At 39.1% G+C, this 14,573-nt stretch overlaps 1 protein-coding gene across 1 annotated transcript in view; it reads right to left on the bottom strand.

The window, feature by feature from the left end:
- Nucleotides 1–14,573, bottom strand: part of TRAPPC10 (trafficking protein particle complex subunit 10) — an 84,689-nt gene that overhangs the window by 1,998 nt on the left and 68,118 nt on the right. Inside the window, exons 15-22 of the mRNA XM_056858284.1 lie at nucleotides 10,800–10,941; nucleotides 9,542–9,700; nucleotides 8,276–8,505; nucleotides 7,261–7,361; nucleotides 6,742–6,868; nucleotides 5,325–5,495; nucleotides 2,700–2,877; nucleotides 1,775–1,969 (exon numbers count right to left, since the gene is read on the bottom strand). Of these exons, the coding sequence (XP_056714262.1) occupies nucleotides 1,775–1,969; nucleotides 2,700–2,877; nucleotides 5,325–5,495; nucleotides 6,742–6,868; nucleotides 7,261–7,361; nucleotides 8,276–8,505; nucleotides 9,542–9,700; nucleotides 10,800–10,941 (1,303 nt within the window). The remainder of the gene's footprint in view (nucleotides 1–1,774; nucleotides 1,970–2,699; nucleotides 2,878–5,324; nucleotides 5,496–6,741; nucleotides 6,869–7,260; nucleotides 7,362–8,275; nucleotides 8,506–9,541; nucleotides 9,701–10,799; nucleotides 10,942–14,573) is intronic.

Genomic DNA, 14,573 nt, shown 5'->3' with positions numbered 1-14,573 from the left:
GATTATTTGCCTTTGCAAACTTATGTATGCAGGAAGCACAATAAGATATATTCATACTCGTATCAGTGAACACAGGTCGCGCATTCGATCTAGTCAAGGAAGCTCTGCTTGTGAGCCATTTCCTTGAAAAAGGACATAACAGTATCGCCCCCGTTTATACAATCATAAGGACGCACAACGGACTCTCCTTCAACATGAGATGAAGTTCATTTTTCTGTTTCAGACCTTGGCCCCTGGTGGTCTTAATACTGAATTTGATCTTTCTTGTTTTCTTTAGCAAGATCCCTTTAATTCTCCCGCTTTCCGTTTTAAACGGTACTGTCTCTTTAAACAGACATTGATTGCAGTTCCCTTCTCCTGTTCCTCATAATCAGCAAGAGCTAGATCTTTAGTGAACATACCGTTGCTGCAAGCTTCCTGTAAGAACCCTCTGTGGTCATACTGAAACATTCTATTTAGGTAGGTGTTGGTTGTTAAATGTTAAATATTGTTATATATTACATTATTATTATTATTATTCAGAGTGTTCTATAAGGTTTACCCTAGTCATAGTTTGTATGTAAGGATGGAATACTTGAGAACCACTATTAAGAATTATTATTAGACCCACATGGCACTTGGGCGTAACTTTTTAATTGGAGTTGTATGTTAGTTTGTATATGTGATGTCTTTCCATTTTGCACAAGCTTTTTGTTTCCTTAGGCTGATGAAGCCTTACGGCAAAACGTGGTCGTTTAACTAGAATACACATTCCTGGACTTTATCACATTCCCGGTGGAGTTGGTCCTTCAGCTGGACTTTTCAGCTATTTGTGAAATATGCCCGTCTCTCAGCTGGACTATTCAGCGTGGTATTGTGATCTGAGTCGCGTTTTGCTTATTTGAGGACATTTCTGTTGACTTACGACTCTCTTTCAGGAATTCTAAAGGTTTCCTGCGGGCTATATATACGGACACTCCAAGGGTTGTGGTTGATGCTGCTTGTATTTTGCATTCTGTATTTTGTATTTTCACTATGTGTGCTTCTCAGATGTTCTAGTGCAAGGTGGCATTGATAGATTTGTGTATTGTATTTGAGCTGTGTGCTGTTTCTTTATTTGAGTATGTCTTCACTATATATATATATATATATATATATATATATATATATATATATATATATATATATATATATATATATAGTATATATATATATATATATATATATATATATATATATATATATATATATATATATATATATATATATATATATATATATATATATATATATATATATATATATATATATATATATATATATATATATATATATATATATATATATATATATATATATATATATATATATATATATATATATATATATATATATATATATATATATATATATATATATATATATATATATATATATATATATATATATATATATATATATATATATATATATATATATATATATATATATATATATATATATATATATATATATATATATATATATATATATATATATATATATATATAATCTATAGGCTACAGAAGATGCCGAAGAGTCTTATTTTTGTGATGTGCTCTGCTGACCAATTCCTTATTCAGAAGAACTTGGCTATCACATAAGCATCTAAATAAAATGCCAAAGATATCCATGATTAGTCAACAATGTCTAAGGGATCAACTATTGTTTTTAAATGGAAATGCATATACATAGGAGTTTCCATGATTTTAGGGTGGAGGATCCCAACACAGCCATTAAATAAATGCATTCTTACCAGCATCAAGCTGTACAGAGTGGGCAGAGTGATGAGGGAGGTATTTAAATAATCTGACATCAGGAACAGGGAGGCATCCAGCAAAGAGAGGCATCACTTCCATGTGCACTTTGTGGGTTGCCTGAGCTGCTATGGGCATAGATATTACTCCAGAGCTCTTCCCACAGACTGCCCAGTTACTACTGTTATCTACAACTGAAACAAATGCTATTTTAATACACTATTAAACAAGGAAACATTATTGACATCTATTGTTCATATACTCATTAGTATTACTGTACAACCTTCAGTATGACAGACCTGTGCAAAACACATGAATACAGATTCAGCTGGATCAGAAAGAACCAGGCTTCTCCTATTACCCATAATCATAAAGTACTAATTTAAGGGTACCTGGCTTGCTTCTTAAAGAATTAACTGTATGGCTGAGTAGAGTAAGAGCAAGAGATGGCAGCTGGATGGCCCAAGGCTGGAAGCCAATTTTGGGAAGTGGAGGAAATTGTAGAAATGTCCAACAGCTAACCCTTCCTCATGGCAAAAATTTCAAGAAATGCTCCAGTGACAGTACCTGGAAGTCTGTTGGGACTGACCTCTACTTTGCAACTATTAAGCTACAGAAGTTACTATGTTTATTTATAAGGCTGGGAAATGAAATTCTGTAAAAAAAAAATACGCCTACATTTCCATAAGACACTACTGAACTTAGTAAATGGAAGGTACTATGAAATCATTAACTCCTCAATAACTACAGTAATCAGTAGTTAAAACAACTGAATAATTGTAGTGTTCCAGGGTTCCAAAGAAGATGCATCTGCTCTCAGGACTAGCACTGGGATTATTTTATGAAACTACCACTATATAGACCAACTGAGGTTAAGCTGAATACCCTAAACTGTCCTACCATAAAGCTGATCAACTTGCCTACCTTCATACAAAAGTTTTGTTGTACAGTATCCATCTGATTCTGTTAGTGCCTCATCTTTATCCACATCCAGGAAGTCTGAAAGGCGGGTAATTGATACTTCCAATGAGCAGAGTGAGCCCGTTTTACAATATTCTGCCCCCAATGGGGGGGAAATCTCAGCTTTCACATTATATAATGTCTGGAAGGAGCATAATAATATTTATAGGCAGTATACAAAATAAAATGCAACTCTCTCTACGTAATTTGAACTGGTCAGATAAGAGACTTCATGTATTTGCAAGATGGAATTTTTAGCAGGGTAGGAGACGTTCTCACATATAGGAGCAGCCACTTACAGTTACAAAAAAAGGAGCCCCTCTCCTAAAACCCTGAACCTCCTCACCTAGGGGCCCACCCATAATCCCCAGGGATTGCAGCATGGGATGCACGAGCTGAAAGTACTTGACAGAACCCAGAGGAGTCAGACTAATCTCACTGGTGGGCCGGGAGGCTCCTCACTAACAAGCACACACAGAGCATTGAAGGAGCAACTGGTGGGGATGTCCAACTAAGCCAGGCCAAGAGAAAGAAGGCAAGTAGAGCTTATGTAGGAAGAGTTTCTGCAGGGATGGGTGGGTGACCCTGAATGTATGATAAAGAGGAATCCTCTCCACCACCAACTGATGACTTCACCTCACCTTCCTGTCCCTCCCAGTGTGCATTCAAGGAGAAGCAGGAAATATGGTGTCCTTGCTCTCTATACATTTGCACTGGCAGGAAGCCCCAGCAAAAATCACAGAAATGGTGGCATCACAGGGATTTGTATGTGCCCCACGTGACCATCATGACCCATAGATTCAAGACCACTGCTTTAAAGCAACCCAAAATTGCTTCAAAGCTGTATGAAGGAATATTATGAGATATATTTCTCAATCCAAGTATGTCTTGCTTCTACCCTGAGAATTGTTATCAATATCATTTCAAGATTGCTTTGTTTTATATGGTTTATGCTTTTAAGCCCCTTCTTGCTTTTTTTGACATATTCTTATTTTATTGCTGTGACACTTCTATTGTTTTGTTTTAGCTGTGAGCTACATCGTACAGGTCTGGAGAGGAGGGCATACATTTTCTAAATGAGTAAGTATAGCAATGATTGAATAATCAAGCAAGTTTAAAGGAGGCAAACATGACAAAGGAAGAAGTGCAGAAAAAACTTAAGGGATTTACGGACTTCCATTTTTGCCATCAATTTGTTTTGCTTAGAGCTGATCTAAACATTACATTCACAGCTACAGGGTTTCTATAGACAAGTATCCTGTCAGGAAAAATGCCACTCGGGCGTTGCTGTACCCGGGAAAGATGGGACAGGGTGTGTGGGTGAGTGTGCAGGGCTTGCTGCAACCAGAAAGGGACAGGGGTGGCTGGGTGGGCACGTGAACCTGCTTGGGTGTCACTGCACTGGAGAACGACAGGGCAGGGTGCATGGGTGAGCACATGAGGCTGCTCGGGCCTTGCTACGCCTGGGAAAGACAGGGTGGGGTGCATGGGTGGGTGCATGGGGCTCGCTGTGCCCAGAAAGGGACGGGGGTGGCTGGGGGGGTGCGCATTTTTCACTGAATGCAAGATCCAGACGGGCTCTTGACATGAGTTCAGGCCACGTTCTGGCCACAAGTCAAGTCCTTGGTTCCCAGGGCTTGGAAGCTCCTGTGTATACTTCGTTAGTGCCTGTTATCACAGCTGTGGCGTGTTGTGTCTTCATTCATGGGAAATGCCTATCTCGCTGTTGCCTAGCAATGTTTATCTTACTCTCTTGTCCTAATGTTTTTAAGCAGGTAGCCTATACTTGCTTTCCATTGCTATCCTTGCCTCCCTGCGTGCAGTTAGTTCTTTTAATTTGCTTTTTAGTTCCTAATAAAGTTTTACTGCTTCAGATCTACCTGTCTGGATGAGTATGCTTGAGGGATGCTAGAGACAAACGCCTGAGACTGACATGCACGAGGTGCAAGCAGTCTCGCTGTACCCAGAAAGAGAAAGGGGTGGCTGGGTGGGTGGGCAAGTGAGGCCGCTCGGGCATCGCTTTGCCTGGGAAAGACGGGGTGGGTGTGCGGGGCCGCTCAGGCCTCACTGCACCCAAGAAAGACAGGGTGCGTGAGTGGACGCACGAGCCCGCTTGGGCCTCAATGAGCCTGGAAAGGACAGGAGGAGGTTGCTGGCTGGGAGAGTGGGGCCACCGCAGTCCTACGAAACCCATACATGGAGGGGGGGTGGCTGCCTCAGCTTGCAGACCAAAGAAAAGCCCTCTGGGGGCTGGATCCAGCCCACGGGCCGCCTGTTTGACACCCCTGCTCTACACCATCACTAGCTAATATCAGGAAGTCCAGTAGCAACATGGAATCCATGATTGCAACACTCTACTAGTTAAGCCCCTTTAGATGCTGTAGTTGCAGTGCAGCTCACTAGCCAAGCAGAGAATGTTTCAGCCTCTAGATAGTAAATGTAAAGTACAAACTAGCACTCTTAGACTTCTGGTACTGCAAGATATACTGTACTGACTCTTTTGCAGATTTTCACTATGCTGTACTGAACCTGTCTGCTTCCAATCTGACAGTTATTGTTTTTCTTTAGTAAGGTATCAGTAAAACTTACAAAAAAGTTTTCCAACTGGAATTCACAAATGTACGGCTTCAAAGAAAGCGAGTGCTCTTCAGAGGGAGCTGAACGGAAGCTCACTGAAAACTGGCACTGCAAGGATGAGGGAAGATCTTTTGCCCACTTCAGTTCCCATACAAAAAATACTGCTTGCTTATTATAGATATGCTGAAAGAGAGAGACACACACAGAGAGGGAGATTCATCCATAGCTATTGTACTGTATACTGTGCAGCATAATCATATACAAGAATTAGTTTGGACGAACTCTGCATAGAATTGTACTGTTAATATGTTGGTTACATTTGTAGGTAGCCACTCAAAACATGGGATATAATTTTTTTTAATGAAAGGGGAAAGAGCAAAACATTATAGCAGTAGGAATAATAAAGGTGTTTGCATTTCAAAAATGTCATTTTAATTCATTAATTTCTACTTTTAGAAAAATGTTAGTACTGCATCAAATTCCTATCTAAAATGTATGCAACACCACCCTTCATGGAGGCAAAATGAATCTTTGGATTTATGCAGGTATAATTAGCTAAGATCCCCTTGAGCTGCGTTTTTACAGAAATGACTTCTGGTTCTTTCTCATTTTTACTTTGCATGTCTTATTTTCTTTGCAACCACAAGAAGAGATCAGCTGCACACAAGTTTGGGGTTTATGCCAAAACATGAACAAGTATTCATCTCTCCCCAATGGCCTTTCTGCACTTACTTTTTTCCATAGTACATAGCAACAAGAAAAAGGACTCCAGTTTAAATCATACATGACTATACAACTAAAGGAATATTTGTATAATTTTGGTATAAGATACAAGTACAAATGTATTTTTGATCACAACATTTGGGGCTTGAAGTGTGGTATTTCAGACCTCACCTCCTTTCACATTGCCTTCTAGTTTTTCTTTTCTCTTTACTAACTGAAGTTTAGTATAGGTGACAAATTGCTCGATCTCTACCCTAAAATTGCAGTTCAAGTAACCAGCACAAATAAAGCAGCTGTTTTGAGCTTCATTACTTTCCAGAAATCTTTACTGGGAATTTTTCAGGCCCCATTATTCCCACTGCAGTAATTGATCCCAAAATACCAGTTGGAAACACACGAGCAAAAGAACCTTAACAGCTTGGGATCCATGTTTCTTTTCAAATACACTGAAAGTGTCACAGTAATTATCTGTTTCTCAAAACAGGCTTTTGTCTGCTTGCTCTTTTACAAAAGCCATGTGACCTTGTGCCACACTTCTGTCTCAAGCAATTTGTTAATGCCTCAATTCTCAGATTCCGAGTAAGTAATATAGAGCTAAAGTTCACATAATTCAATTCAGTTCAATTTACTATGGTCATTGACCAGCAAATCAAATAGTCAAAGGGATTAACACTGATTCAAGAATATTAAACTTGAGATAATTTACCTGCTCAGCTTTGGCATTTAGAGGATCCAGAATTAGATCTGTACAATTCTCAGAACTTTTTAGATTACTGTCAGATAAATGAAAACAGATTTCGGACATGTTCTGAACACAAACCTGTATATATTTTCTAAAATAAAGGGGAAAGATCAAAATATGTATTTTAATATTGGAAAGAGCTATTATATAATATATTTCATCCCTGTTACACTTTTTTAAAACATAGGCTTAAAAGCAGTGGCTTCAAAAGTATTCATCTCACTGTTTCATTGTGCTAATTTATATTTAAGCAAAGTAATTGTTGTCATAGTGTGAATTTTTTATATATATTCTAGATTCTCATTTTAAAAGGAAACAAATAAAAAAGAAATACTCCAAGATGCAATTAAAGCCAAAAGATAAAGAGAACATTAGACAGCTGGGTACAGAGATATTTTTCTGAACTCCTTGGAGTCAAATTAAATTCACTGGGGCAGTGTTGAGGTATGCCTTTATACTGGAATAGAGAAGAAAGAAGGTTACCTTTTGCCTGCTGATAATAAGGAATATTTGGCCTTAAAGGGTATACTGAATGTAAGTGCAATAATTGTAGAGTAAATTGACCATGGACAATCAATGGTTACCTGTAAGGAAAAATGAAGTTCTTATCTAAAATACTGAATATTTATTCTCCCCCCTCCCCAATTTTACACAGCTTCAACCTTTTGCAGAAGTTGTCTATCAGAGGAGGGCAGGAAAAACACCAAATAAAATCAAATCTTTTCTGCCTCTTTGCAATTTCAGTATACTATTCACACAAGCAGTGTTTTAACGCAAGGTAGCCAGACTAGGAATAAAATCATGAAGTTTGCAAATCCTTTGAATACTTTTTTTTTAGTTCAGGAAGCAATACATTTGAATGAGACTTTTTTTTAGTTTAAAAGTTACGTATTGTCCAAAATAGAGTTGTCAAGTACTCCCTGGCAACCAGCGGGAGAGGAGGTGGGTGGGGGCTTACCAGCTGTAAATTGAGGCCTAGGCCTGGTCACCATCAGCATGATAACATCACTTCTGGAAATGACATCATCACGTCACCAATGACGTGGGAGACGCTCTTGTATTTGGGCTAAAACTCTCTCGTAGAAGCTGTTTTTACCATACAGCTTTGCCCAAATACTACAGCATCTCCCACATCATCGGCAACGTGATGACATCATTGTGCCCACATTGATCAGGCGAAGGCTTTAATTTAGGGTTGGTAAGACACTCCCTGGCCGGCTGAACAAGTAGGGAATCCCCCGCCCCTTATGGGGGCCTGGCAGCCCTAGTCCAAAGTAGTATGGAAGTACTGAACTCATAAATCTTTCTAACAAACCAAAAATAATGATTTCAGTCTACTTTAACTGTAGCATGTAACAAGACATCCACCTTCCAAAGAAGAAAAGATTTTTTAAAATAAAATGTCAATTTTTTTTGTTCAATTTTAGTTGTTCTTTTTAATACTCTCCAGTCAAAACTAAGTTTTAAAATTAAAAACCTGCTATTCATACTTGCTTACTTTTTGGTCAATTGTAGCCATGAGATTGTGGGAAGTCTCCTTCTCTTTGCTTTTTCTCCAAAGCTCTTTACCAGGTAGGTTTTCGTTTTCCACCATACATACTGGGGTTGATGGTAAGTATAGAACTTCAAGCTCAAAGGCAATCACATGATAAGCAGGAGCCATCGGCAAGCTGATGCTTGTGATTTTCTCAGATGATTGAATCGTTAGTGATGCTTCTGATGCCTTCTCTAGAAAGATTTGAAAGGTTGTATTTTGCATGTAATGTGTGAACATTCAAAGTAAAAAAAGAGAACGCAGGAGAGAAATGAAGTAAATGTTATTTTATCTCTACTAAAATGCTCAGGACAGGAAGCATGGTGTAGTGGTTAAGGTGTCGGACTAGGACCTGGGAAACCCAGGTTCAAATCCCCACTTACACCATGAGATTTACTGGGTTACCTTGGGTGACCTACAAATGTCTCTAGCCTAAGGGGTTGCCATTAAGTCAGCTGTGACTTGATGGCAAAAAAGCTCAGAGCATGGTGTTCCTTTGGTGCTTCAACATTCTAACCACTGTGTAGCATCATTATACAAATTCAGCCAAGTCAATCTAACACTTTGGATGCACAGCCCATCAGTTTATAGTGACTTTCCATTAGCAACTCCTTACAGCTAAACATGATTTTGAACTCTCCTGACTTAAAACAAAAGGGTGGTCTGAATCAAGTATCACTGGGGAAGGGGGGAGAGCAGACAACATGAACACTCAAAGCAGTTTCTCCACTGAAAACTCTCACACTAAATCTCTCCTCCACACAGTGCAAAAAACTCAGGAGAGATGCAAAATAAATAATGGAAAGAATCTAACAGAATAGCTTTGGTAAGCACTTCCTGCCTAAAGAAAGAAGTTATCTCATCCGGAGAAGAACCACTTAAGGAAAATTAACAACTAACAACTCGGCTTTGAACTGCTAGGGCTCAAAGCTGCACCCAAAGTTAATTCCCACACAAGTGTTTTCCATATTGTGTGCAGGGAAGGCAATGGACAAGTAACAATATTTATCCTCTGTCGACTGCCACATGTACCAAGGCTTTTTGATGACCATGTAGGCCACCTACATGGTCATCAAAAAGCCTTGGTACATGAACTGGTACTCTAAAGTAAAAGTGCCACTGTAAAAGTGATACTTGCACAACTGTTATTACTACTGTGCTTAGGTATATTTTTATACCCCATCTGCTGGAATCCCCAAAAGCAATTAATATAATACCAAAACTGCATACCCCTGGTGTTTGAATAAATCACTGCTTTGCTCTCTGGATGGTACAGGATTGGCATGGCATCAGCATTACTAAGCTGCAAGGCATCACCATTCTTCATGGTGTAATGGCCAGTGGTCACCGTAAATTTTACTTTCTGAGGAATCCCAGCCAAAAGAATGTCTGTTAAAAAAAAGGAGATAAAGAGAAACACTTAAGTGTTGGCCTGGGCACCTATAATTAACTTATAAAACCAACAAATAATGTATGAATAGGCTTTGGGGAATTAACAACCCCATTCTGATACATTTCTCTTTGTCAAATTTTTATTGCTTAAAAGTGATATGTCATTATGCCAAATACATTTCAGTTATTCCAACCTTTCTAGATGAATGGAGGGGCCTTAAATCCAGTGGATTCAGCTCTGCAATAAGCTCCCACAACTAAAGCTATACAATCCGAAGGATACATTTCAAAACCTTTCTCTTTCAGAACCTTTCTCACATATACCTTGAACAGTTCATTGCATTAGAAGCCACAGTTCAAACAAACTTCCTAAATTTGAAAAAGGGGGAAGAGGAAAAGCAAACCGCACCGCTACATTTCACACCAAGGATATGCTCAGACGTTGAAATTAGTTATCAGAAAAGGATGGTGGTACCTTTAACTTTCTAGTAAGATGTATAAAAAGTGTCTCCTTGGTCTCACCAAGTTAAACTATAGTATGTGCATTGTCTCCAAAGAGTAGAATGGTGTCTAAGTAGAAAGGTGTCTAATCACCCAAGTCATTAACAGCTATATTTTCAGATCACTTCACATCAGCATTCTGTTTCTACCAGTTGTTAGTCAATACTCTTAAGTTATTTTGAAGTACTGTGTGTGTAATTGACTTGTAACAAGCTAGTAATTTGGATGGATCCAAATTCTCACGAACAAAAAAGTACATGGAAGCAGATATTCCCTGACTTCCCCAAAAGTCCCCTGCACACACAAGTCGAGTTTACTCCATTTCTGGAAGAGAGAGAGAATGATGTTGGTTCACCCTCCTCATTGGAGCCCCCTGCACTATATCACATACTGCTCAGAAGAGTCTCAGCAAGGACTTGAGAAGGGGGAAGCAGGGAAGATCAACTTCGATAAATTCAAGGAGGTCAGAATCCAACCCATGTTTCTTGAAGACAACATTCATAAAATTATCCAACACATTGCATTTTAAGTAGCAACTCTCTTGGACACATAGCAAGAGAAATAAACTAGTACAGCTTCTAATTAGTTTACCTACCAGTACAGGGTTCCACTTTTAGCTGTGGCTCCTGACAGTAGACATCATACTGCACAACTGGGTAAATATGAGGAAGGGCAAACTGCATTTTGCCCACTGAAATGCATAACTGCCTGAGAGTATATGTCCCAGGCTCCTTGCCCTGAAAGAAATTTTAAAAGTATACATATATTTTAAAAAATAGTTTCCCCTGGCACCTAAAATCACTGTTGATAAAATAGGAGAACACTACTAATTTGAATAAAAGAACAAGGAAGCATTGCTCATTCCAATAGACTAATAAATATGCAAGCAATCAAGTCTGTTTCATTGATTTTTCCAAGTACATGAAAAACTCATAAACAACAGTAGTTTTCAAAAATGCTTACAAGAATGCTTGTTTGGCTCATGTTCCTAAAATACCAGTTGTTTTGTTTTTAATAAAAACTTTATAACATACATAAGATTACATACATATATAACATTGGGGAAATGAAAATATATATATATCTCAATCAAAATTACATACCGTTACAGATGTAATAATAAAAGATAATGAACTCAACTACACATTTTAAAGCCAGCAAAAACATTACTTGTCTTCCTCTGCCACATATGTATCATTTAAAATAAGTTTTCCCTAAACGTAAGGCTTATAGTAAAATTAGAACCCTTTGTGAATATAAATGCCCATTTCTTTTTATCTAGTTCATATCCCAATTTATTACTCCATTTCTGTTGTACAGGTGGCTTATTTGGCCTATTTTTTAATTAATAATAAAGCATAAATTGTATTCACAGAAATTTTGCTTGAAATCAATAATTGTTCAAATTTGTTTAGGGTTCTATGAATTAATTTACTCTTTTTAATCAGAGATACTAAATAATTTCTTATATGAAGATATCTGAAAGGGGATAATACTTTTCTGCTTTCCTCAGGGAGTTCTATATAAGAGATGATTTGCTGACCTTTAAGCCAACATTTACATTTAGATATTTACATTTATCATAAGCATTTAATTTATAGGTAAGCTAAGATTGTTTAGCTATCTTCTCTACCATCAATATGATGCTAATAAAGATTTTCCTGGTATTAATTTATGCCTTATCTGATTCCATACATTTGTTAAGGTATTAACAATCCTATTATCATTGTTGTAATACTTTTATCTATGCATTTTTTATTCCATAATCATTTCTGCAGTGGAAACTGTATAAAATCTTGTTCAGTGTTAACAAACGATGTATTATCTTCTGGGGTGAGCCAGGCTAAATAGTACCCAATAAAATTTGGATACCCCGTTCCACATTTCTTTCTTAAATCATATAAATTTGTGTATTTAACTCTTGGTTTTTTATTCTGCAAAATGAATTTATTGTAGATCTGTTGCCATTCTAAAATTATTATTTTTGGAAACTCAATAAACAAATTTTTGAATAAAAAAATTAATTTAGGAAGGAACTTCATATTAAGTTAATCCTACAAAAAAAGAAATCTTAAATTTCTGCCAAGAGTGAATTTGGATTATCATCCCTCAAGTAATTGGATCACAGTTTAACTTTACATTTTTCTTTTGATCTTTACTTATTCAGATACCTTAAATATTTAACTTGGTCAACAATCTTCATCCCTTCTGAATTTTTATACTATTTACTTTATTCTTTGCAAGATCTAAAAAAATCTGTATAATCTGTTTTTCCTTTGGTTCTCGTAGGTTATCCGGGCTGTGTAACCATGGTCTTGGTATTTTCTTTCCTGACGTTTCGCCAGCAGCTGTGGCCGGCATCTTCAGAGGCGTAACACATCTTCAGAGGAGTCAGTGTTACTCCTCTGAAGATGCCGGCCACAGCTGCTGGCGAAACGTCAGGAAAGAAAATACCAAGACCATGGTTACACAGCCCGGATAACCTACGAGAACCAATGAACTCTGACCGTGAAAGACTTCGACAATATTTTGTTTTTCCTTTATTTAATTTATATTCTGAAATTATCCCAAAATTAATTTCTTCCAATAAAAATTTACTCGAGTTCTCCACCTCTGTTAATACAATTACTATATCATCTGCATATAAGCTTACTTTATGTTCAACCCCATTTATATCTATTCCTTTTATAGCTCTGTTACCGTATATACTCACGTATAAGCCGAGTTTTTCAGCCCAAAAAAAGGGCTGAAAAAGCCGAACTCGGCTTATACGCGGGTCAATACGGTAGAGGGGGGAGGGAGGGGGAACTTACCGCCGCCGCCTTTTCCCGGCCGGGAGCGGCCTCCAGAGGCCCCCTGCGGCCGCAGGGAGGCCGCTCCGCCGCCCCCGCCGCCTTTTCCAGGCCGGGAGTGGCCTCCAGAGGCCCCTTGCGGCCGCAGTGAGGCCGCTCAGCCGCCCCCGCCACCTTCTCCTGGCCGGGAGCGGCCTCCAGAGGTCCCCTGCGGCCGCAGGGAGGCCGCTCCGCCGCCCCCTTTTCCAGGCCGGGAGCGGCCTCCAGAGGCCCCCTGCGGCCGCAGGGAGGCCACTCTGCCGCCCCCGCCTTTTCCAGGCCGGAAGCGGCCTCCAGAGGCCCCCTGCAGCCGCAGGGAGGCCGCTCAGCCGCCCCCGCCTTTTCCAGGCCGGGAGCGGCCTCCAGAGGCCCCCTGCGGCCGCAGGGAGGCCGCTCAGCCGCCCCCGCCGCCTTCTCGCAGCCGGGAGCGGCCTCCAGAGGCCCCCTGCGGCCGCAGGGAGGCCGCTCCGCCGCCCCCGCACCACTTCCCACCACCAGGAGTGGCCTGGGGGGGCCTCCTGCAGCTGCAGGAAGGCCGCCCCCATCGGATCCGCCGCTTCCCGCCGCCAGGAGCCCAGAAGGTAAGCCTGCGGGGGGGAGGGGTTATAAGCCGACCCTTGGCTTATACGCGGGTGCCTAATTTTTCCCCATTTTTGGGGAGAAATTAGGCACCTCGGCTTATACGTGGGTCAGCTTATACACGGGTATATACGGTATTTATTTTTACAGTATTTATTAGTGGTTCAAGTGAGAAGGCAAATAATAGAGGAGAAAAAGGACAACCTTGCCTAACCCCTCTTGAAATATTATAAGGAACCGATAATTCTCCATTTATCCTTAGAACCGATAATTCTCCATTTATCCTTATTTTTGCATCATTGATGGTATAAAATATCTCTACCCATTTCTGAAAATTGTAACCAGATAAGTATTTACTGTCTCCTTCAAAAACCTATGTTCTACCCTGTCAAAGGCTTTCTCTGCATCGAGGAACATAAGGACTGCTTTTAATTTATACTTTTTAATTGTTTCAATTAAATTATTAACTTTCCTTACATTAGCCGACAGCTGTCTTTGAGGAATAAACCAATTTTGGTCGATTGATATATATTTCCCTATAATCTGTTTCAATCTATCGGCGAGGATTGTAGCGAGTATCTTATAATCAGTGTTTAGTAGACTAATTGGTCTACATGAACTGGGAGAGGTCGGGTCTTTATCAGGTTTTAAAATAACAACCACAATGATCTCTGACCAAGAGTCAGGGAATTTCCCTTGCTTGAAAGTGTCCTTTATTGAGTTTAAAAAGGGATTTTTAATTAAATGGGGGGGAAAATCTTTATAAAACTCTGAAATAAAGCTGTCCAGGCCTGGTGGCTTATTAAATTTTATTTTTTTAACGACTGAAAACTAATGATATAAAACAAAAATCTGCAGTCAACAATGCTTGCTCAGATAATGATTCAAGTGAATAACTAGAGATAAAAACAGTGGTAATGGTTTACTGGAGATATGAGAATCAGAAAATTATCTTATGT

Source organism: Euleptes europaea, chromosome 12, assembly GCF_029931775.1.
Source record: "Euleptes europaea isolate rEulEur1 chromosome 12, rEulEur1.hap1, whole genome shotgun sequence".
NCBI lineage: Eukaryota > Metazoa > Chordata > Lepidosauria > Squamata > Sphaerodactylidae > Euleptes > Euleptes europaea.
Note: the sequence above shows the minus strand (reverse complement) of the source record. Positions and strands in the feature narration are given on the sequence as shown.